General features: G+C 38.8%; 1 protein-coding gene across 2 annotated transcripts in view; it reads left to right on the top strand.

Annotated features, from left to right (window-relative positions):
* Nucleotides 1-1,731: 1,731 nt before the first annotated feature.
* The window catches only part of LOC149534512 (paramyosin), a 42,920-nt gene continuing 17,894 nt past the window's right edge, over nt 1,732-26,757 (top strand). The window contains exons 1-4 of one of the 2 annotated variants that reach the window (XM_089803089.1): nt 1,732-2,108; nt 2,342-4,165; nt 4,354-4,430; nt 4,650-4,761. In XM_089803089.1, the coding sequence (XP_089659215.1) occupies nt 2,714-4,165; nt 4,354-4,430; nt 4,650-4,761 (1,641 nt within the window). In that variant the 5' untranslated portion in view covers nt 1,732-2,108; nt 2,342-2,713. The remainder of the gene's footprint in view (nt 2,109-2,341; nt 4,166-4,353; nt 4,431-4,649; nt 4,762-26,757) is intronic. The other variant, XM_089803088.1, reaches the window with a different exon arrangement.

Here is a 26,757-nt window from a genome sequence, read left to right as displayed (position 1 = left end):
ACCAAAGATTTCACATCTTCTAACTTTGTGGACTAATAGGTCATATTCGTACAAGATAAAGCCTACAACAAAAAACCAACACTTCTCAAATTTGGTGATATCTCTAACTGTTACACATACCATTGATCATTTTTTTGAGGCGAAGTTAGAAGTTAGAAGTTGAGCTAGGTCAAGGGCGAGGCAAAGATTTTTCAACCAAATGTGCCAAGGTGGGAATACGCTCTTCTAGTCACCACTGTTGACATCGGCTATGGAAAAGCTGTTAGCTATTAAACTGTAGAGACATCATCCAAAATGTACAAAATATGCACAGGGATGAAAAAGCCTGAAATCCATTCCATACTGTGAAATAATTTAGGAAATAACTGAGTGCATAGATTTTATGGATTATAGTTTTTTGAATTATTGAGTATTATCTTAGTTATTATAATTTTATAATAAAATTTAAAATTTATGAATTAAATATCGGAAAATCTTATAATATTTCTTTATAGAGATTTTAGGTAATACTACTATTATTTTAAAGAATATTATATTATAAGTAAATACTATTATAAATATTTTAAGCTTTTCATATTAGAATGAAAAAACTAATCTTTAATAATATTCTAATTTTAATTAATTGTTAAAAATGAAGTATTCTTATATAAATGTTAAAATTATATTATTTCTATAATTAGTTATTATCATTTATTAGGTTGAAATATAATATAAAAGTAATCAATTTAGATTTAAGTTAATATTTCTAAATATATAATTATTTAAAATTATATTATTTTATAACAAGAATCATATTTAAATATTAAAAATACATATTTCTACTTTCTGAGTTTTGTTTTGTTTTGCAGTTAAAAATGGACTATCATACTTTTGAATTATCTTTTAAATGTATGTAATTAATGTTTACTTTTAAATATTGAATCTTAATTTCTTTTGAATTGTATGGATTGGAATGGCTCCTGCTGAACAAATCATCAAATGACTTCATATATTCTTTAAAACAACGAATTTAGAAGACATAACATTGCCAAGCGTGGATGAATATGACTATTTTGATGAAGAATTCATTAGTGATATTGATGATGATGATTATTACAAATTTAAAAAACTTAGTCATCTTATAAATTAGTACAAATTACAAAATTTACTATTTACAATACATGCCTTTTATTTGGGTTGCTTTCAAATTCATTTAAATTCATTTTCAATTACTTAATATCACACGTTCTCTTTATACACTTAATTTATATGTTAATCTACATAATCACTAGAAATCACATGTCATCCATCCTACAATGCCTCTGTTTCATAGAGAAAATGGTTTAATGTTGCTCAAGTTGAAGATTAAAAAGTTCTATAAAAAATCATACACTCTAAATTATTTGATTTATGAATAGAAATAGCTTAGATGTAAAAATCTAGTTAGTAGAGAAATTAGTTTAATGAGGTATGCTCTCATGCATCTTTCTTATTATATATTAAAAAACATGTCCATAGCTATAACAACAACTACATAGAAGTGCAAAAGGCAGGGACTCAAGCTCCAACAGAGCTCTTGTTTTTATTGTCTTTATAATTTGATTGGCCATTTGAAACCATTAATGCTTTGGAGTGTCTTTCAACTTTAATGGTCTATTCTTGGCAACCGATGGGTGAGTTATTTAAAAATAAATAAAAATGGGAAACTTATTCATCCCATAATAGAACACCAGGAGCTCGGGACAAATAGGAGCCTACCCTTCAAACGAGCAGGGCAGGACTGTTAGTTGGCAAGGTCAGCGTATATAAAACGATATTACATCTTATATCGTGTATATACATTCTCTTTAACTTCTACTACCTAAACAATAATAGGAAATTCCACACTTCAGCCAAATTGGCGTGGAAAACAGGGCATTTGTCTGGAAGCTCAAAAGCAAAGTTTGCCGTGCAATTTGGAAGAAGATCCGCTCGAGAGTTAAAATAAAATTCTAAATTCATGTGTTGACGGATTCGTTCGATCCCCTGTAGTCTCAAATTCAACAGGTGCTGCTGTTTCCAACGATAGGCTTTTTGTTTAAATCGACGGAGATTCGGTGCACCTATTTATAAGTTCTACTGGTAATTCGGTATGTCATGTGTTATTTTTCTATATTTTCGGTTGTTTATTTTGAAGTCTTTCCAGTGAAAATAAGATATGAAATCGAAACCTAACATTGAGAAGAAGAATTCATTTTTAAATTGTAAAAGGCTAAATATTTGTAGAAGAACAAGTGTAATTTGACTAGGCTAGAAAAAATAGACATTGAAACTCAAGAATTTCTTTAGGTGAAATGAAAGATTTTATTATTTTTTGATTCAGATTGGATAGGTGCATGAATTGATTGGGCAGTCGATAAAATTTGTTCCTGTAAGATTGCACATGCTAGTTAGTGGCTATATGAGGAATCAACTTTTGAATAAATTATTGCTGGTTGAACTTTGCAGTGAATCCCTAATTTTTGGGTAAATAAGGAAAATCGTGTCAAAAATGTTTTCCCAGCAGCCGTCCTCGCGAACAAATTAATATGTTCAATGTCCTGTATTGATGTTTCATAATGTTAGGGTTTCCAAATTGAAAGATCCTGGAGGTGCTGTGCAGAAAAGTATTATTTTGACGAGAGTTTGATTACGTTTGTCAAAGTAATTGTATATTCAAGACGTTTATGGATAGGTAATTCAATTAGTAGATACCATGGAAAGTACCGGAGAGGAGGATGCAGCACTCAGTGATTTTGAGGATGGGGACTTAGAGGCTGAACCAGTAGTATTACAGCCGAATTCTTCGGATGACTCCGCAGAAAGCCTTAAAAAAGCTCTTTTGGAACTTGAGTCTGAAAGGGAAGCGAGAAAAGCTGCTGAAAATGCAAAGGCAAGCTTGGAGAGTACTTTTGGCAAAATGAAAGGGCTTGCACACGAGGCTATCAAGAAAAGGGATGAATATTCAAGGCAGAGAGATGATGCTCTCCGGCAAAAGGAAGAAGCTCTTAGAGATAAGGAAAGCACTGCAAAACAATTAGACGAGGCCTTGAGATTGAAAGAAGAGGCAAGTAAGCAAAGAGATGAGATTTTAAAGCAGCGGAATGATCTTGCAAGACAGAAGGATGAGATTCTTAGATTGAAGGATGAAGCAACAAAAGCACGGGAGTCCTCAAGGTCCGAAATTGAGGCAACGGCTCAATTGCTTATAAATGGAGCCGAAAAAATCACTAGCAAGGTTGGATCAATTAAGAGCTTCAATGGAGGGCTTCCAAGAACTTCAAAGCATACAGGATTAGTTGCTATTGCATATGGAGCAATGAAGAGGGCAGAAGAAATTGTGGAAGAGCTTGTCAGACAGCATGAAATAATTACAAAGGGAAGAAATGATGTGCGTGAGCAGATGGAGCAAAGGAATATTGCAATTGCTATTGAAGTGTCCCAGCTGGAGGCTACGATTACAGGCCTTAGAGAAGAGCTTGGGAGCAAGTGTATAGAGTCGGATAATTTACAAAAGCTTGTTCTCAACAAAGACGGTCGTATTTCAGAATTGGAATCTAATATATCAGAAAGGCTTGATCAGGAAAGGAAAGAGTATGAAACATTGAAGAGATTCGCAAATGAAATGGAAGATAAGTTGAAGAATCTAGAACTGAAAATAGAAAAGCAGAAACCCATCATTACTGGTCAGTTGGTTTGCATATCTAAAGCTCAGGAATGTCTAAAGAATATGGTTCAGATGATTGATGCTTCAGCATTCGACCAATTTGAGTTTTCTGAACCATTGTTTGTCTCACAAGATCTGGATATTGACAAAGATCTGGCGGCCTCATCAGCGGGAGCAATTTTTATCTCAGAGCTAACCACAATGGTCGAGAAAAAATTAGTAGCATTTTTGGAAAAGCAAAGTAAAGAAAGGAAAGACTTAGGAGACAATATTGTCAATTTAGAAGCAGAAAAAAGGGATATTAGTACTTTGCTTCGGAGTGCTCTAAAGGAGAGACTTGTAGCTGAAACAGAAGGTGAGGGTGAATACCAAACAGGTTCAGATCAAAGAAAGGGTACAATTTTACAGGTTGCAGAAAGGGATCTTGGATTAGATTTAAGTGGTGGTGCCCTTGTTGGGAATAATAGAACAGAGAAAGGACACAATGAGGTTTTTGGTCTGGTATGGATACTCTAATTTCTTTTAAATGTACCATAATCCATGTATTTTAGATTGTTCTTCCTTGATGTTTTATTAATTCTTGTAGGGTCTGCAACAGGGAAATTAAATTTAAATTTTATAGCTTGAATGCTTTTATAATTTCATTCAATGTACTATAACAAGGAGTCCTTTATATATGTTTCATTTAGGCCTCTGCATTGGAACATATAATTAGAACATCACAACTTGAAATTGCAGAATTGCGACACTCACTGGAAGCTTCAAGGTGTGTTCCTTTATCCAAAATCTGTTTAGAAGTGTAACCTATGAATCATGACAGTGGATATTTCATCATGGTAGATTGATTAGCAAACCTTGTTTATTAGGAGCCATTTAAGTTAAACAAAGCAGTTGAAGCATTGTAGTTTTCTTAATATTAAAATGTATTATTAGTTTACACACCTTTGCTAAAATTTCCTTTTTCTTTCTATCTTCTGATTTTCAGGGCAGAAGTAAATCGTCTAAGAGTGGCTTGCGAGACACAAACCAAAGAACTGGCTGCCAAAGTATTGCACATAAAAGAACTTGAGGAAAAGGAGAGGGCGGCATCTGAAAATGTAATTTGTAGTTATTTTTAAATTAATTTTTTGATGGCTATATTTTTTTCTAGATAATATTAGAGGGGTTTCCAAAAGTAGAGGAGTCCCAGCCCAAGCAAATGATTAACTATACAAACTAATAGAAAAGGCAGGCCAAAAAAGTTGAATCCAAACCCATGCAGGCAAGTTGGCAAGAAACAAAACAGCTTCAACACTAAAAACTGAGAGAGCGCATACCAAACCCACATGAAGGAGATGGCCACTCAAAGGGACAAAAGGAATTGCGACATGGCCAAAGCAGTAACAGATCCAAAAAGCAGTGTCATCTTGAGCAGTTAAAATTAGGAACTGAAAGTAACAACCCAACCACAATTACCACATGTAGGACATGTTGATGTTATGTCCAGAAAATAAAGATAAACAACAATACAATCAGAACAGAAACAACAATGAACACTAAGACACAGCAATTTATCCTTGGAAAACCCTCCAATTTGAGGGGAAAAACCCAGCCTCACAATAAAATATGATGCCCAAACACACTGCTCAAACTGCAATAATATTCAGAAGCACAAGATGTCAATATGTTTTCATATGAATTTCTCCTGAAGAATATATAAAATTGCTTTGACCCGTAATTATCTTGCCGTTACAAAGTGAAGACCCCTTTATTGTCTTGACCTTTCATTGTCTCGACTTTTCAATATCTACGCATGGTTTTTTAATTAGCAAACGTGGAAGATTCTTCATGATCTTCAAAAGACATGGATCTTCATATGAAAGATAGTTCAAAAATAAAGACTCTTCATAGCCTCATCATGTTATAGGATTAGATAATGCAGTAGCATCTCAAATATTATGCTGATGCAATTACAGGCACGTAGATATCTCCTTCAACTACCGAACTTTAACACTCCCTCTTAGGAGATACCATTTGCAGATTTCATGTCATCATGACAAACACAATGGCTACACCCATGTGTATCAACAACAAAACTTTATCATGTGATATTGCCATCTCAAGATGAGGTTCACCATGGCAACTCCTAGAGGGTGAATTACACGAGCCAAGACATGGAGTTGCACATGACTTCCACTATGGCTACTACTAGAGGGTGGATCTGCCATGGCTACTCCTAGACTCCCACAAATAGAATGCATTAATAAGAGATTGCACCTCAAACTTCTCCCTCACGGAAAAGAACTCATTAACAAGGGATTGCACCTCAAACTTCTCCCTCACAAAGAAGAACTTAATTAAGGGATTGCACCTCGAATTTCTCCCTCACAGAGAAGAACTCATTAAAGCGCATAAAAGATCATTTGAATGTTGAGACTCCCTCCCAGCCGATACTCCCTTTCAAAAGGGGCATCATGCTCACATCTTTGATTATCATAATAAAGTAATTGACTCCAATGTTAAACAAGGAGCTTTTGTAGTCTCACTGCTACATGAGCATGTTGATCCTCTGCAAAGAACGTGCCACTCTCCCTCTGCAACACAAGCTCCCTCCAAGTCTTATTGAACCTGGAAAAGTCCTCCTTCTTCAGCTCATCAAGCTTTCCCTTGAATTCCTTATGTAATCTCTCAGTGTCTTGTTGCTTCACAATTAATCTTGGAAGGATTTTAAAGAGATTAGTAATAGACTCAACCTATGTCTTAAAGACAAATACACAGATTAATAACTAGAAGCATACACGATTCACCTATGTTATTGCATAAATTAACTACATAAAATTCATAATCAATATTCAAAGGTATAATAAAAATACTTATCTTTTTATTGTCGAACAATTTAGCAAACCCATTTCAGATTTTGATTGTCATATCCCTTACAGTTCAGCAGATCTGATTGCTATAGAAACAGGTGCCCGTATCTTATCCAAGAATTTCTTAGAGAATCACATAACCACAAACATGAAACATCCAAGAAGTCATACAATCGCAGATGCTTGTAACTGAAAAATAACATGTCATCGTGATCCTTGACCAACACATGCAACAATGATGTTATTCAATGATTGATCACATGCGTATCCGATAGAATCATATTACTCTCTAGCATCACCCATGATAGTCAGAAAAAGGTTATCATCAAGAAAAGAATGATTATATCATAGAATGATCACAACAAACTGCAGCAACTATGCTTGCCACTTGCCAGTATACTCTAAAGAGCTTGCAAACATAAACTATAGTAATTACAGTAGCAACAGATTCTTTAGAAAAATCCACCATCAATACATACACCAGGGAACCAAATTGCTACAACAGGCACGCTGGAAAGATCACAGTATGTATGCCAGTGAAACCATTGCAGGTACACAGAAAGAAAGAACCTATAAAAGGACATACACAGGTATCCATGCAACGATATATGCATCTCGAACTAAAGAACAAAAACAAGAACCACTCTCTTGAGCAATAACTACTATTGTCACTTTGATCCTGATGTTGCTTAAACCTTTTCTGATCCCATGTCAATACCCTTAAATAAAGATAAACAATCACAACAGAAGCAATAATGAACAGTAAGACACAACAATTTATCCTGGGAAAACCCTCCAACTTGAGGGGGAAAACCCAGCCACGCAATAAAATCACTTTCTAGTTTCTATTGCATAATCAGAAGTCTGAAATACATTATGTCCAAACACAAGGCTCAAACTGCAATAATATATAGAAGCACAAGATGCCAATATGTTTTCCTATGAATCCTCTTTAAGAATATATAAAATTGCCTTGACCTTCAGTATCCTGCCATTAGGAAGTGAAGACCCGTTTGTTATCTTGACCTTTCACTGTCTTGACTCTTTAATGTCTTGGCACAGTCTCTTCATTAGCCAACACTGAAGACTCTTCACGATCTTCAAAAGACGTGGCTCTTCATATGAAAGATTGTTCATAAATAAAGACTCTGCACAGCCTCATTATATTATAGGATTAGATAATGCAGCAGCATCTTCAATTTAACGCTGATGCAATCACAAGCACACAGATATCTCCTGCAGGTAGCAATTTTCAACAGGACAAACATTTGTTAATTCACTTTTCATCATATCTCACCTCCCATCACCTGCTACTGCCCCTTGCTTCAGCACCACATTCATTCCACCCTCCTAGGGAGCAGAACACTTGAACTTGACACCGAATAATCTTAGGTCCCTTCTATACATCTTACCACCTACCAAGGATGCCATTTTATATGTGTGCTTATAACCTCTAGAGTGCCGTGATGATGAGATACCAGAAGATACTAAAATACCAGATGAAGGCGCTTTCAAAAAAAGTGAGCTCTTCAATGCCCCCATTTACAGATTGAAGCTTCTTTTTTAAAGCATGAATTCCCTCAAACTTGTAGGGGAAGTAGTGAGGAAGTACTCACATGACACCCATCCTCATCAGCATTGAGGTCAGCATGTTCTAACGTCAGACTCTTTGGGAGGAGCTTGACCCATTTTTAAACCTCTTTAATAGAAGCACCTTTCCAACATAGTGCAGAAATCCTCCACAATTGATGCTCAGAACCTCTCCTCCTCACTCTCTCCAATTCAATCTACTCAAAAAAATTCTGAACAAGTTTCGCAGAACAGAATCTTGACAATAAAAGATCTTTCGTATTCATTTGACTCTTTACAGTTTTTACATGCTATTGTCTGGTAGCTTCTTGTAGTCACAGTATTGTTAGGTGCCTTGTGGAGGTTGTGGCAGTTTTGTTTTGCTTGCTCATATGCTTTCTTCTGGGTTGTAGCATGTAAATGATTGTTGGGTGGCAATAAGGGTCCTTTGCATCAATGTAGGGTCTTTGACGTCTGACATCGACACTAAATATGAGCAGATTTGAGGGGGATCCAAAAAAGAACAACTTTTAAAGGCAAAATTCTTAGATATAACAATCTTAATTATTACTTTAATGGGAGAAAACGTGTTTACGCCTTCACTTCATACCTTCAAGTCAATATCCTCATTGGATTAATGATTAAGATGATTGGATCTTATTGGCAAAGGCAAAAGCTTTTAATTATTTAATGTAAAATATTTATAAAAGCGGATCTATAGGTATTAAGGCATCTCAATTTATTAGAAATAATGTATGTGCACCGAATCTAAAGCTATTCAAGACAATATTTTAGATAAAGAGGAGTCACACCTTTAAAATTATTTCTACGAAATTGCCTCGATGCTAAAATTGCAAGTTAGATTATTAGACAAGCAATAACAAGTTATATCGATGAGCTTAAATTTGCCAATTTAAATGGTCCTAATAAACCCAGCTCTCCCATGTCACTATAAATTTAATTTTATAGCAATTTATTTGAGCAGTAATTAATAAAAATATAGTGATTTATACTCATTAAATGCAAATCATCCTAATAAATAATTACTTTTATATTAATTATAGTGAGTTGTGACTGTAAATTATCATTAATATTAATTATTTGGATATAGATTCTGCCACATGATACACTGTAAGTCTGATAATAGGTTCAACTAAATGCTAAATAGCCCTGGCTTTTCTTTCCACATATTAGTCCAAACCGGGCCAATGAACAATTTGGGTACTCATCATTGTTGAGAAAGGCATTTGGTTTATCCGTGCATTAGTTGACAAGTTCCCACCTCCATTCCCTTCCCAATACCAGTTATATTCGAAGCCCTAGCACAATATTATGCAACCTGCAGATAATGCTGTCTTGTCACCTTAATTGATAAGATTCCTTGTAATGCCTCTCTTGGAGATCCTTGGAACAAGGATAAATATAAGCGAAGATAAATATTTTTTTTAAAACAAGTATGGATGCACACAACATACAACATATGAGGATCACAAAAATCGCAACAGAAGACTAAACAAATATCCAAACACCAACAGATCTTCAAATGCCACTACTAACCAAAATGACTAACCACGAAAGGACCCAAACGATTTCGAATCTAAAACATCTCGAAATCAAAATGCAATTCCAAGGTATTCAAGAACACCGTAGAGGGTAGCCAAAACACCTCTCGAAAATCTCCGGTCAAACCGAAAAGTGCCCGATGTCTGCCTGGATAGGTTTTTCCAAAGACCCAAGTGATACTTTCCAGTATTGTATGACCTTTCTAAAGAAGGTGTGCGATACTTTCAAGGTCTGGGCGACACTTCTCCTAAAGCCGTGCGACACTCTACCAGTGTCGTATGACCTTTCTCTAGTGGGTGTGCAATACTTTAAAGTATCACATGATAGTATTCCTATGGGCGTGTGATACTTTCCTGTATTACATGATTCTTCTTCTTTGGGCGTGCGATACTTTAAAGTATCGCCTAATGCTAACACATGGTCGCCTAGGAAAAGCAAGAAACGCTCCAAGGACAAACAAAGGGATAAAACAAGAAGTCAGAACCTCCACACCAAGGAGTACTAGATCCACAGTCAAGGCATAAACATTCGAACAATAACTACAAGATGGAAACTGCATCTAACCATCTAACATAGTAGTGGAGGAAAAATAACTGAAAGCAACATCGCAATGTATTGAAATAACAAATTTAGTGTGCGGTTCCTCCCAACTGTAATAGCATCATGAAACCTCGAAGGCCCTAGCCATCCCCTGCGTGTAACATCCCAAACTGCCCACTAGATAGTCTGAGTTGTCTTATAAGGATGTCACTACTAAAGCGTAATAACATCATAAGAATAGGAAATCTAATGTGCTAAACCAATAAGCAAAGATACTCCAACCAAGCAAATAACATCATCTAATCATATGCTAAACATCATAATAAGGAGATGCGTCAATATTAACATCATCGAAATATGATATACAGGCATTCCAATGATAGCAGAAGTCACAAGAAAGCATACTTTGGAATCCGAAGAACCAAGTGAAAATATCTAGCATGGGTCACACTAGGATAATAGACCGTCTCTATACACTAGCCCCCAGCAGTGGCATAGGTAGCTACACCGCCCAACCACATGAAACCCGTAGGTGCACTCTCGCCATGCTGATGGAGATAATGATCCAACCACAAACACATAAAACAAACGTCCATGGCTAACACTCACACCAGATAGTAATGATGACTGAAACCAAGATCATGAGAGAATGCAAGTACAACAGGTCTTGGTTAGACACTCAGTGGGCTTCTATGTAGGGGCTGACACCATGGAGAGTTGCTTGGCATCAAAAAGCCCAAGCTAGTATTGGCAGCTGCTCTCCCCAACGGAAGGTGCACAATCCAGGGGGCAGCTCTTTCCGACGGAAGGTGCACAATCCACTTTTTAATTATCTTAAATTTATTACCACCCCTATTTTATTTAGTGATCACTTATTTAAAACTTCCTTTGCCAACCCACGGGTAATGGTCACTAGGCTGCAAGATAGAAGCCCCTCCATGTGCTACCCTACCCCTACCCATGCTCATCCAACGATGAGTGCATGTAGGCATGCATATTTCCAACCCAACCTCAAATGATTAAAACTCCACCAAAACTACCAACGAGAGATCGGGCCTCGTAAGTCACCCGACAATATACGCGCATGTACTTGTGTGTGGAACTCCACCATCACGAAGATCATAACATAAAGACTAGATGAGAACACGAGCAAAACATCACTCAATCAAAAACAAGCTCGGGAGGGCGAATGTGACACGCATCCCAATGCAACATAAAAGTGCACCAATGGTCTGACTAACATCCAAACGGATGATCCAAGTCCATGACCAACATCATGCCCAGAAAATCTGAGAAAATAGGATAGCACACAAAACGAGGTAAAAACCCCAAAACTGGAAAACTTCGAAGATAAAACCCATTAGGTTCTTAGGCACTAATACCACGAAAATCCAATAAAATTTGGGTTTGGACACCATATGCAAAAATTGCTAGCATAACAGTGCGAAACCCCAAACCCTCATTCCAAAAACTGGGAAAACATTTGTACTCAACCAACTGGGCAAAACTAGCAAACAGAATGGAGGGGAACATTAGTTCTCAGCCTCCAAACAAACAACTACCAGAAACAAAACCAAAAATGAAGCTAAAACATGAAAACGGGAGAGCCCTACCTTACAGCGAAAAGGGCTAAAACTGAAAACAGCCAGGTAAAATAAATAATCCACAGACACGGCCGAAAGTGATGACAAAGCAAAGTCTCCCTGAGTTGGATCCAACGAGTCTATCCTCGCAAAGATCCCATGCTTGTAACTCTCACAACGAACATAAAACCAATCCTTCAAAAAATGATTTCAAAAAAAGCTCTTAATTTTCTAAATTGCAAAAGTGAGAAGTGAGGAATTAAAATCCTCTTTCAATACTTATGCACTTTTCGAGTGAATAATCAATTAGGGTAAATAGCCAGTTAGACTAGCTAGACTCGGAATCAACCCAAACAAAAACAAGCTATTCCAAGTAATTGGAATTCATCTATGGCAAAGATGCCATAAATTAAAAATCAATTAAATAAAGCTCGAAAACCTTGAAACCAAAATCACAGAAAGCCTTAACAACTTCGCAACAATGTGAAACTCTAAATGCACAAACACGCTCACTGGTCCAATCACATAATGCAAATGAGTCCAGATTTAACAAATCCCTGGAAGATTTAATTTAACATTTAAAAGATACATCGACCATACAGGGACGACATTGGTAAAATATGAACAGTTGAATCACTAACTCCATGTACCACTGTTAGGGATATAAATCCTGCACACTAAAACACACGATTAAGTGCAATTGCATATAATAACATAGCTGAAGTAATAAATGCATTAAATACCTAATTTAACCGTTTACTCAATTATATTGAAATAAACCATTTACATCACTTACGTTCGCATAAAACATAATGAAACAAGAATGAACTAAATCACCAAAACATAAATCCATGTATAACCAAATCAAAGATATGTCCAAAATACCAGATAACCATATATCATCATAGACCTACTGTAATCTCAAAATGGCATCAACATGCAAATATGATAAACTGAACAGCATAGTAGTATAGTATCTATGATAGTGAAACAAGGTATAACATCCAACCCTCAGGTCATCTCAAAAGTAACATAACATGAGTATCAAGTATCTTGTGGATCAAATTATAACAAGGTTCAGACTGGAAACACGAGAGGCACTACACCCTCCCCCACTAGGCATAGGCCTACTCCTGGAAGCCAGCAAAAAGATAGGGGTACAATCCTCTCTATTGTGTAGCATCTTCCCAAGTAGCAGAGGTCTTATTGCTCGGGTCCCACTGGACCCTTACTTGCTCTATGTCCCGACCTCTCAAAATCAACATTTGATGCTGAAGGATACAAATGGGCTCCAAAGCTGCCCGTCCTCCACCTACAAAGCATCCCAATCAAGAACATGGGTCACATCAAGAATATAGTCTCAAAACAGAAACATGAAAACATCATGGATGCGCAATAGGCTAGGTAGCAACGCTAGTCGATAAGCAGTAGAACCGATCCTCTCGAGGATCTCAAATGGTCCGACAAAACGTGGCGCCAACTTAGAGCAGTTCCCATAACAGATGGGGCTCTTCCTTGGCCGCACTCTCAAAAACACCCTGTCACCAACAGGAAAGTGACGATCCAACCTATGGGCATCTGCATACTTCTTCTGCCTGTCCTGAGCAGTAACCAAATGCTCTCTAATACTAACAACCTACTCTCCATATCTTGAAGCATCGTTGGACCTAAAAGTACTCGATCCTCCAAACGATCCCAACTCAAAGGGGTACGACATGATCTACCATACAAGGCCTGAAAAGGTGATATGCCAAGAGAACTATGATACCTATTGTTGTATGCAAACTCAACAAGGTATAAATACTCCTCTCACTTCACCTACTTGTCCATCACATACATGCAAAACATATCTTCCAAAACCTAGTTCACTCTCTCAGTTTGACCATTGGTCTCTGGGTGATAAGCCGAACTAAAATTTGAGTTGCGCGCCCAAAGCATGTTGGAGAGACGTCCACAGTACAAAGTAAACACTAGATCTCTATCCGAAATAATCCAACGAGAAATCCCATGCAAATGAACAATATCCTCCAAGAAAACGTGCGCTACAGAAGAAGCTGTGTAGGATGCTCTCATGGATGAGAAATGTGCTACCTTGGACAACTTGTCCACTGTTGCCATGATACAATCATGTCGCCGTGATGACATAGGCAACCCTGTGATAAAATCAATAGATATCATATCCCACTTCCACTTTAGAATGGTATGCAGCTGCAAAAGACCCGCCAGATGCTGATGCTCTACCTTCACTCTCTAGCACTCAAGACATCGAGTCACAAAATCAGCAACATCGTGCCTCATCCCTGCCCAAAAGTACAACTGTTTAGGATCAACATGCATCTTCTTGACACCGGGATGTGCGGAATACGGTGCATGATGTGCTTCCGACAAAACCAAGGTACGAAGATCACCTCACACGGGTACATAGATACGCCCCATGTGTTACAGTAATACATCAGACTCAAGCAAATAACTTGAAAATCTCCCCTCAAGGGTACGCTCAAACTCGATCTTTGCCCTCACCTCCTGATACCAAGTGTCCCCAGGCAAGGCCTCCAAGATACGACCTTGCAAATCCACTCCGAATGACAACACTAATATCTCATGTCACCTCCTACTCAAGGCATCTGCGACAACATTTTTCTTCCCCTTAATGTAGTGTACCTCAAAGTCATATTCACACAAGAACTCCATTCGATAACGCTATTGTGCATTCAGGTTTGGTTGAGTAAAGATGTACTGCAAGCTCCTATGATCGCTATGCAACTCAAACCCGTGTCCCAAAAGGAAGTGTCTGCAACGAACAAGCACATGCACTACGGCCGCGAGTTCCAAATCATGAGTGGAGTAGTTAAGCTCATGGTCCTTGAGTTTTCTAGACTCAAATGCAATCACTCGGCCATCCAACACCACACCCACGCCTTCCAATGAAGCATCTGTGCAAACCATGAAATCACCTACAGGATTAGGCACTGCAAGGAGTAGTGCACTGGTCAAACACTCCTTAAGACCATTAAATGTTGCCTCACACTGGTCTGGCCAAACATACTTCTTCCCTTTCTGCTGAAGAGAAGTGATGGGATGAGCCACTCATGAGAAATCCTTCACGAAGTGATGGTTATAACCTGCCAATCCCATGAAATTGCTTACCTCCGAGACATTAGTGGGTACCGACCAATCCATGATAGCTCGGATTTTTTTCGGATCCATTGCAATACCATCACCAGTGATGATATGCCCCAAATACTTCACCTCAGACTGGAAGAATCCACATTTACCCAAGTTGCCATAGAACTGATGGTCTCTCAAACACTGCAACACCTGACGTAAATGGACCTCATGCTCCATAGTCTTCAAATAGATCAATATGTCATCCAGGAATACGATGACACACCGATCGAGGTAAGAGTGAAATACTCCATTCATCAAACTCATAAACACTGATGGTGCAATGGTTAACCCAAAGGGTACAACCGTGAACTCATAATGCCCATATCGTGTACGAAAAGTTGTTCGATGAATGTCAGCCTCTTGGATACAAAGCTGATGGTATCCCGACTTAAGATCAATCTTTGAGAACACTTGTGCTCCCTTTATCTGATCAGACAAGTCATCTATCCTTGGCAAAGGATATCGGTTCTTCACTATCACCTTATTCAATTGCCAGTAGTCAATGCATAAACACAAAGATTTATCTTTATTCTTCACGAAGATGACTGGTGCACCTATGGGGACACACTAGGACGAATATGACCCTTGGCTAACAATTCCTCCAACTGTAATCTGAGCTCACTTAACTCCTGAGCAGTCATGCGAAAAGGAGTTCGTGAAATCGGCTCCGTTTCTGGTATGAGATCGATCCAAAAATCAATGTTACACTGCGGTGGCATACTTGGAATCTCATCAGATAACGCATCTGCATATTCACGAAGGAGTGGGTGATCATCAAGTGTCACTATACAGCTGTCGGCTTCTTCGAGATCAAATCACTGACAGAAACAAGAAACATCTAACAACCCTTCAGTTGAGTAGCTGAGATCATCTGAAGTAAGATTGGTCTCTGGACTCCCAAAAGTTCCACTTGCCCACCTTTGTCATCAACACACTGTACTGACTTACGACGGCAATCAATATTCGTTTGATGGGCGGCTAACCAATCCATGCCCAACACAATGTCGTACTATCCTAGAGTTAGGATACGAAGATCCACTATGGTGGTGAAGGTTCCTAGGTTCAAAATACAACCACTGACCAAGGAGTCTACAGCCACCTTAGATCCTATGGCTAACTCAACTTGCCACTTATCGACCTGACGTACTGCCACAAGCCCACATCGCTGAACAAGAGATGGTGAAATTAAAGAATACAAAGCACCTGAGTCAAACAATATTGAAGACGAAATACCATGCAACTTACTTGTAGCCTTGTTGCCCTGTTATAAAATTCTTTAAATTTTATAAGCCTCTATTAATTTTAAAAACTTGCCTAGTTTTAAACATCAAATTGGCCATTCTATCTTTGAAATTTGCAAGTCTTTAAACCTCCGTGTCTCCGGCTCGTTCTCAGCTCCGCACAACACTTGAGATCTTCGAAATCCAGCTTCTGAGCCTCAAGATATTAAAGGTTAATGATTGCTTTCAAAAACGTGTATTTCTTAACCTTTAACTTCTTAAAAGGTTAATGATTACCTTCACAAACACGTATTTCTTAACCTTTAACTTCTTAAGAGGTTAATGTTAACCTTCAAAAATGCGTTTTTCCTAACCTTTCCAAGAGGTTAATGATAGCCACCAAAAATATGTATTCCTTAACCTCTCTGAGACGATTGTTAACCTATTCAAAAACTCTTTCATAAAAACTCAAATATGTACATGGAGGCGATTAGAAACAATGGAAATGAATCGAATGAGAGTCCCTGATAATTCACCATGTGCAATGGGAGCTGTTTTAATTTGAGTAAACAATGTGGAAGCTTCTTAAAGGCTCAAATTAAGTTTTTTTTTCACTGTTGTACAGTAGATACCAGCTTGTCTATAAAACATGGTATTGAGGGTTAATAGTGTCGCATCCTCATGATAATTGGAGATAAATACTTGTCTTCCTCTGCTATTTTCACTCACACCCTGCATAATTTTATTGACGAAGCCAATCATTCCAACCCATTGCTATCGGGAAATAGGGAAAAACAATGTGCCAAGAGGTTTCTTGCCTTGATAATAGTTTCTATATCGTGTCACAGAAAAGCAGATTTCTCTCTACCAAGTCCAGGCTAAGAACGTTGTTAAGGAAGCAATAACGATGCACCACCTTATTCAATACATTGCCAACTCATGATTCGGCTTTATTGTAATCAGTCTCAACCTGCAGTTATTGTTTCCTTTATGGCTGGAGGGTGTTCAAAGTTTGGCAACTCGGATGACATAAAGCCGCCAACATATATTATGAGTAAACAGCGATATGCGTATCAACTCGCCAACTGATATAATCAAGACGCCACCTTGTGTCTCCCAGCCTCATGCCAACAGTACAAATTGCGATGCATGATGGAGAGATAGTTCAAGTTGGAAGCTACAATAATCTTCTACAGAGCAGTACGATGCCAAGAAGTTTCGCACTCACTTCATTAAAATGAAACGTTTTCTACTGGATGCCATTAATAAGCCCCGCTCATTGCAGAATATATTCATCAGACTACAGCATGCTTTAAAAGACGCATTCGGCGCAGTTGAGGAGATCAAATCTTTGGGTTTCAGCAACATATGCTCTTTGCTAATAAGTTTCGAGAGAAAGCCCATGTTAGACAAAATGGAAAGAACTTATTGAGGCCTCGTTGCTGGAACGAAAGTCACTCCAATCGATATGCCTGGAACCGCATTTCATTATGCCTTCAAGTGCGGAAAGTAATATCAGAATATTTTATTTTGATGAGCGGTTATGTGAAGGTAGAAAGAGCGCGACAACTTGGCGAGCACGATGAAGAAACAGATAAATTAGTTGAAGCTTAACCGCGGTAAAGGCCAGCAAGTGGGGCAAGATGCGGAGACAGTTTCAAGACGTGTGATCCACCTCCATCTCCATAACTTCGCCATTGTGAATTCACGCTGGTGGAGACGTAAAAATAATCCACATTTTCGCGGCCATTTCTAAATCAAATCCGCTCCATGATGAATTTGTTGCCACTATCATGACGGTTAGCAATTTCTACAAATAAACACACGCCAAATGCAGGATCCTTTAAGTCAGTTGAATTGGTGGAAAGAAAGGCCATGCCTGAGTACCGAAAAGACGTCATTTCAAACCACTTTAAAAATAAAATCTGAACCGTCCTGCACATCAAATATCTGAACCGGAATAGCAATTGTTTGTTATTCAAAACAGACAGCCGTGGATTGGGTGCAAATTTTGTCTCAGGCTTTGCGAAGAAACACAATCGCCCTCGGATAGACCGCCATTGATGATCCCCCAGAGCTAATAAAATAATCTCGGTGGGAGAAGTGGAGACACTCTATTTTCGGACACTCCCTTTTCGGTGAGGGTTTTAAGTAATGATGAATCTGAAAGCAGAAAGAAGAACAGTAATGTGAATCGGGAATTGAGTGAGGTCTGGCATGTATGGTGCCATGCATTTTCATTTCTTGATTGGGTTGCGACGAAAAGCTTGTTCGCGCCATGGGGACTGCATTTAAATTGATGGGTACCATTTCTGAATGGAAGCCATGTGAATGTTAAAAGAAGAGAAACTGTCGCTCTACCAGTATACCTACTATTGAAGGTATTAGATCTCCTATTTGGACAGGACCCAATAGTTGCTATGGTGGGATACAAGTAGTAGGGGGCATCTTTATTTTCTCTGTAACTCGGCATATTTGAGAAAAGGATTGGAAATCAAACCATGAAGTACAAGTATCAGAGGCCGGATTATGCTCCTGTTTTAAGAAGTACGCTTCCAGATATTGGCGATACCATTTTGGGAAATGTTTGTCTTCAAGACTTCTGGTCATCTCTTGCGAATGAAGAAAAGACTCCATTAGCTGGAAAAATACTGGAAAGTGGTTTGGCCCAAGCAGGCGGGCATCCCATTTCCGTACAATGCCCAGAATTAGTGCTGGAGTGCATGAAGGCTTATCATCCCAGCACTAGAGAAGTTGTTTCGCCGAACAATGAAACAATTGTCCGCCTGGACCCTGCCTCTATTGCTATCATTTTTCGATTGCCTGCTAGGATGCAATATGCCAGCGTTAATCTAAGAACTGCCAAGGAATATTTTACTGCCAATCAAACTCAATGTTTAAATACTGTGGCAAGATCGTGGTTTTTCCAACCGAGAAGAGGCAAATCTCAATTAGGCAAATCCATTCACAGATCATCACTGAAAGAAGATGTGGCGGACATGGTAACTTTGTTGAGCAGGATCGTTGGTCTTCGGGATTCACACGAGTTTGAAGGTTGGATGTTTCTATTCATTAATATTGTCTGTGAAGGAAAACAATACATTGATTGGGCTGAAATTATCAGTGACTCACTGCACAGACAGCTCATGGGACTTCGGGAAAATGACTACTTTTATATGACTTCATACCTTTTCTACGCCATTGCAAGTACCAAAGGTTGGCCAGGACTTAACCGGCAGGGCATTTATGATGACACGACCATCATTTATAATTATCTTCCTCAAATTCAGTATGATAATAGCCTACACCATTTCAGAAGAGTGAATGACGCATTCACCATGCTAACTGTAAGGGAAATTCAGGGGAACATTGGGCTCAGGATTTCACCAGAAGCAGCAATGAAAGTGCAAAAATATGGAAGTGTTTTTATACAATTTTCGAAGTTTACTTATATCCGGCTGGCTGCCTATGATGGATGTCCGTTGATGTTACCTAGGTTTGTTGATGATAAACTAGTCTTAATTGAAATGTGCAGGCAAATTAATCAAATCAACAAACTTTGCAGGAACAGGAGGACAGATGAAATAACTTTCCCTATCGGCATCGGATATTATAGTTGCGACACTGCATTAGATGCCAGGAACATTGAAAGATCTATCGCCACGATAAATTTGCATCCTTACACGATGCGTTTCCCTTATGATAGTAAGGGCTATGCTGTGAATGAATTGAAGTTAAATCCCAGTCTCGGTCACTTCCCGGCTCTAGAAGACTTTTGGGAGGATTGCGAAAATGACTTCGAAGTCAGGAAGAGGGATTGGATGCGGCTTACAGTATGGCAGGTAATAAACTTTAAGTTAGACATTGATGTAACAGGCATAGATGATGATGAGGTTTCTTTGGTTGATCCTTATTATTACGAGAAAATTGAATTACTAGAGCTCCCTCCTATTGATTGGTCAATTCCTGAATTGAAAAGTTTGAAAGAGAGGTCTTCCTATGTTCTTAGAAGAACAAGAGACTGGATCAGTAAAGTCAGAATCGAAAAAGCAACTGGTGAATCTCAAAATAAAGAGGGGAGAAATAATACAGGGGAATCGTCTCGAATGGCGATAGAGGCCACTTCTAGTGAGAAGATACGACAACTAGATATAGATGCTCAAGATCAAGAAGAAAATTTGAATCAGCCAGATAAGTTTACAGTACAAAGGAAAAGGACAAAAATGAAAGGTAGAAGAAATGAGAAATACCAAAGAACCCCTCAAATTGCTGAATCACATGTTCCGGTTACATCCCCTCGTGATGTAGCGATTCCTCACTTGAGTCTTCTTCCTCCTGATGCGCCCATAATAGACATTACACAGTTGGATGACCCGTTATCTAATTCGGAGGACTTAATAATGGTTGCTGAAAATGTAACAAGTGCCGAACAAATTTCAAAGGTTACACATTCATGGTTCCAGGATAGTCTTCAGAAGAGGAAGAATGTTGTTCAGTTGGTTCCGCCTCCGTTTGATATGGTCTCTAGCATTCTTCAGAAGCCTCCTAAGGCGAAAAAGACCAAAGTGATGTCCAGGTTAGCTATTGATAAAACTTCAGGCAATCTGTATGTAGAATTAGCCAAGCCTATAGTTGAAAAGAATGTTGATGAAGCATCTGAATCAGATTTCATTCTAGAAAACGTTGACCTTGGTCCTTCTAATGCGGAAAGAGAGTTTCAAAATTTTGAATTGATTGCCGCTCAGATGTTGCAAAGGGCGAAGAAAGAGAGAAGAGCCAAAGAGCAACTCAAAGAACAACTTCAAATGATGGTAGCTTATGTTAATTCAATCGGCAACCCTTCTAATACCCAAGTCATGGCCACCCCGCCAGTTCCAACAAGACTTGATGGTATTTTAGATCATACTATTGTTCAAAGAATTGACCAACAAAAGTCATATAGTTTAATGATCGAGGCTTGGATAAACAGGATGATAGAAGATGCTTCAAAACTTATAACTGGAGTAAAGGAGATATGTGGGAAAGCCATCACGCAGGTACAGGAAATTTCTAAGGAGCTGGAAAATAGCAAAGAACATAAATCCAATTGGCAAAAAGTAGCCGATGAATTAAAGGAAATAGCCAAGTTGGATACGGGCACCCTACTCCTTGAGAAAATTATTGCTGATCCGAGTGACAACCAAATACGTATCTGGAGTAAAAGTGTTGGTTGGAAGATGATAAACATCAACAAAGGGATCACTGAGTTCGAAAAGTTAATAACCTCTTTGGAGCAGTTGAAAGCAAAAAGTACAGATGAATTAATCTCTACTATCATAGGTGGGATGCCAGTAAGTGATCTTCAGCATGTTGATTGTCAGTTTCTCCTTGATTCATTCAGCGTTCAAATTCATTCAGAAATAGAGAACCGTGTGTCAGATGCTGAAACTATGATGAAGCTTAGCCTAGTTGCAGTCACGTTGGGAGATTATAACATTTCAGCCTACCGGCAGGAGTCAGAAGAAATCCAAGATAGATATCTCACAGCCAAACTCAAGATGGAAAACGTGTTCATTCCGAACTATGAATCAATGATACTCGTCCAAGATGCTTACAGGGCTTTCCGAGACAGATCAATTGTGTCCTGATAGATAGGGCTAATAGCTAGAAGAATTAGTGATTGTATATGTAAACGTTTTCAGGAATTCTAGCTAAAGTTTTGTTTTTGCAAGTTTCCTTGTATAGGTTAATTTTCTTAAGGCTAATTAACCTTCCAAAATTTTGTGTTTCGAAGGTGGTTATTAACCTCAGAGAGGTAGTTATTAACCTCTATGTCTATATAAGGACACCTTTTGGCTTGTAAAGGGACTTTTTGGTTGGAAAAATAAGGGAACACTATGCTGAAATTTTGATCTAGAGATAAATTTTGGAAAGTATGTACACTTTTTATCTTTGAATTGAAAAATCTCTATTGCTTTCTTGGTGCAAGAAAAAGAAACGAGATGTGCGTTGGGTTTCTTATTTTAAAATCCAAATTGTTATACGTTTTGGTAGACATTCTCATGGTGCTATGCGAGTGTTTACAAATGATAATGAATATGCTTAATAACATTGGTTGCTTTCAAGCGTAGTTCTCGGACACCACCGTTATCGATCTTGTTAACCACAGAGGGTTGTGAGGGCGTGTAGTGCATTCGTCTTCCATGACTCTCCCCTTGAAATTTGAAGTTTGAATTCTTTATTTGAAAATTTATTAAAAATTATATCATACGAGGGAGCTGCCCCTCAAAACGCAGAGGAAGGCCGGATATCAAGGGCCTATCCAACTGTTGTGAACGGTTTGCCACACACACTCCGTTGGGCAATTCTACTGTGACAAATCTGTTTACCAACAAGCCTCGACTATGGTACCTTGATGCTTAGCTTGTCAACTGCTACAAAGACTCGATGGCTCCTTCCTACATCTCCCACCGTAGGTTCCGATCTAGTTGTACTCTTACTAGGTCTTGTAGACGGTTTAATAGGACACCCAAAAGATTTATGACTGCATTGGCCACAAGAATAACAGTTTCCCGCAAAGCTGGAACCTGTTCCATGACCACCCTGAGTAGCAGTACGATAAGGTGCACTACCCCTACTAGATTTTTGCTTACCACTTTGAGGAGGGCAATCCTATTGAGATTTCTGACCACGGCTCTAGTCATCTCCCTTCTTTCCTGAGTCACTTGCATTTTGTCCACCTTTAGACCATTTTCCCCTCTGTCAAAAACGACGACTATTACCGCCTTGTGAGGGTGCTAATTGGGCTTGGCCCTTCCCTGAGGACTGGGTAAACTAGGCATCCTATCCTGAATTCCGTGCACTAGGGTTTTGAGAACCTAATTTACCACTGAAACTTCTAGTCAAATTACTTAACAGCATGAATAAGGGTCCTAGGCTGATGCATACAAACTTCTCCAATAAGGGCATCCTTAAGGCCTCAAATGAAATTTTGAGTTAGGAGTATCTCATCATGGTTGTATCATGAGTACTGCTTAAGCTCAAAGAACCTGATCTCATATTGGTCCACTAATATATTTCCTTGTTTGATCTTGTGGAACTCATTAGTACGGGCCTCCCTGACTGAGGAGATAAGAATCTCTCTTGGAACCTCTCCTCAAAGATCTCCCAGGTGAGATCTGCGATGCTGATCTGGAGCTTTTGCCCCTCAATATTCCACCAAATGGATGCGTGGTCCCTAAATTGCATAATCATACAACGGGCCCTCATATTGGTTGCATATGGGTACATGGTGAAGCAACGCTTTATGTCCAATAACGAAGTTCCTGCCTTGAGGCCACCGCCCTTGCCATCATAAATGGTGGTTTGGATTGTTGAAGAGATTTCATGATATCCAAACGAATGGAATCTTCACTGTCGCGATTCCTACCACCCCGATGGTGCCTTTGACCACTTGGTGGAGTACGGGAACACTCACGCTCTTCCTCTCTGTGTTCAAACCTGTGGAAACCTCCATGATGAGATTCCTCTTCCCGACCTCCCTTGTGTTGGTTTTCCTCAACACAAGTCCCCAACCGAGCAAGAATCTCTTGCAGCACTGGCATCAATGCCCCAATGCCGCCCTGATTGTTATTACCTTGTTCTCCCTCCCCTTCCTGTCGTTCCTCTTTGTGGTGTTCTTCTCCGTGAACCACTTGTTGGTTACCACCCTGATCACCAGGTCTACGTGCAAGAGGCATCATTATAGAGTCACAAGATAAGGGTAAGAAACATGCCACACAACATAAGTCACAAGCAAGAACAAGAAAGATATCAACATACACAACATAAGATAACAATACACAAACAAAAGACAACAACTGGTGGAAGCATAACATAGAGATCCCAATTTTGCAACATGGGCTCTGATACCAGATGTAATGCCCTGCCCAAGATAAAAAAAAATTTAAACAAGTATGGATGTATACGACATACAACATATGAGGATCACAAAGATTGCAATGGAAGATTAAATGAACATCCAAACACCAACAAATATCCAAATGCCACTACTGACCAAAATGACCAACCACGGAAGGACGCAAACGATTTAGAATCCGAAACATTCCGAAATCAAAATACAATTCCAAGGTATTCAAGAACACCGTAGAGGGTAGCCAAAACACCTTTTGAAAACTTTTGGTCAAACCGAAAAGTGCTCGCTGTCTACCCGGATAGGTTTTTCCAAAGACCTAGGTGATACTTTATTCCAGCACTGTGCGATACTTTCTAGTATTGTACGACCTTTCTAAAGGTGTGCAATACTTTCAGGGTCTGGGCAACACTTACTCCTGAAGCCGTGGACACTCTGCAAGTGTCGTACAACCTTTCTCCAATGGGCGTGCGATACTTTAAAGTATTGCCCAATGCTGACACATGGTCACCTAGGAAAGCAAGAAACACTCTTAGGACAAACAAAGGAATAAAACAAGAAGTCAGAACCTCCACACCGGGGAGTACCAGATCCACAGTCGAGGCATAGACACTTGAACAATAACTACAAGATGGAAATTGCATCTAACCATCTAACATAGCAGTGAAGGAAAAATAACAGAAAGCAACATCGCAATGTACTGAAATAACAAACTAAGTGTGCGGTTCCTCCCAACCGTAATAGCATCATGAGATCTCGAAGGCCCTAGCTATCACCTGCGCATAACATCTCAAACTGCCAACTAGATAGTCGGAGTTGTCTTATAAGGACGTCACTACTAAAGCGTAATAAAATCATAAGATAGGAAATCTAACATGGTAAGCCAATAAGCAAAGATATTCCAACTAAGCAGATAACATCATCTAATCATATGCTAAACACCATAATAAGGAAATGCGTCAATACTAACATCATCGAAACATGATATACAAGCATTCCAATGAAAGCATAAGTCACAAGAAATCATACTCCAGAATCCGAAGTACCAAGTGAAAACATCTAGCAACGGTCGGAGTGGGATAATAGATTGTCTTTGTAGATTAGTCCCCAGCAGTGGTATAGGTAGGTATGCCTCCCAACCACATGAAACTCGTAGGTCCACTCCTGCCATGCTGATGGAGATAATGATCCAACCACAAACACACATAAAGCAAATGTCCATGGCTAACACTCATGCCAGAAAGTAATGATGTCTGAAACCAAGATTATGAGACAATGCAAGTACAACAGGTCCTAGTCAAACACTCAATAGGCTACTATGTAGGGGCTGAGACTATGAAGAGTCGCTCGGCATCGAAAAGCCCAAGATAGTATTGGCAGCAGTTCTCCCCAACGTAAGGTGCACAATCTAGGCAGCAACTCTTCCCAATGGAAGGCACACAATCCACTTTTTAATTATCTTAAATTTATTAACACCCAGTATTTTATTTTTTTATCACTTATTTAAAACTTCCTCTGCCAACCTTTTTAATTATCTTAAATTTATTACCACCCAGTATTTTTTTTTTTTATCACTTATTTAAAACTTTCTCTGCCAACCCATGGGTAATGGTCACCAGGCTGCCCCATCCAATGATGAGTGATTGTAGGCATGCATATTCCCAACCCAACCCCAAATGATCAAAACTCTATTGAAGTACCAACAGGAGATCGGGCCTCGTAAGTCACCCGACAATGTATGTGCATGTACTCATGTGTGGAACTCCATCATCATGAAGATCATAACATAAGAACTGGATGAGAACATGAGCAAAATATCACTCAACCAAAAACAAGGTCGGGAGGATGGATGCGACATGCATCCCAATGCAACATAAAAGTGCAACAATGGTCTGACTGACATCCAAATAGATGATCCAGGTCCACAACCAACATCATGCCAAGAAAACCTGAGAAAACAGGGCGGTACGCAAAATGAGGCAAAAACCCCAAAATTGGAAAACTTTGAAAATAAAACCCATTTGGTTCTTGGGCACTAAATCCACAAAAATCCAATAAAATTTGGGTTCGAACACCGTATGCAAAAATGATCAGAATAACGCTACGAAATCCCAAATCCTCATCCCAAAAACTGGAAAAATGTTCATACTTGACCAACTGGGCAGAACCAACAAACAGAAATGGAGGGGAACACTAGTTCTCATCCTCCAAACAAACAACTACCAGAAACAAAACCCAAAACGAAGCTGAAACATGAAAATGGGAGAGCCCTACCTGATAGCCAAAAGGGCTAAAACGGAAAACAGCTAGGTAAAATAAATAATCAGCAGATACGGCCGAAAGTGACAACAAAGCAATGTCCTTACACTAGAGCCAACAAGTCTGTGCTCTTGAAGAACCCACGCCCGTAGCTCTCACAATGAACAAAAAACCAATCCTTCAGAAAAAGCTCTCAATTTTCCAAATTGCAAAAGGGAGAAATGAGGAATTAAATTCCTCTTTCAATACTTATTCACTTTTCAAGTGAATAATCGATTAGGGTAAATAGCCAGTTAGACTAGATAGACTCTAAATCAACCCAAATGAAAACAGGCTATTCCAAGTAATTGGAATTCATCTATGGCAAAGTTGCTAGAAATTAAAAATCAATTAAATAAAGCCCAAAAACCTTAAAACCAAAATCACAGAAAGCCTTAACAACTTCACGACA

This window comes from Cupressus sempervirens, chromosome 10 (genome assembly GCF_028749045.1).
Source record: "Cupressus sempervirens isolate cs-2001-9-10 chromosome 10, ASM2874904v1, whole genome shotgun sequence".
NCBI classification, from domain to species: domain Eukaryota; kingdom Viridiplantae; phylum Streptophyta; class Pinopsida; order Cupressales; family Cupressaceae; genus Cupressus; species Cupressus sempervirens.
This window is presented reverse-complemented; position numbering and strand designations above follow the sequence as displayed.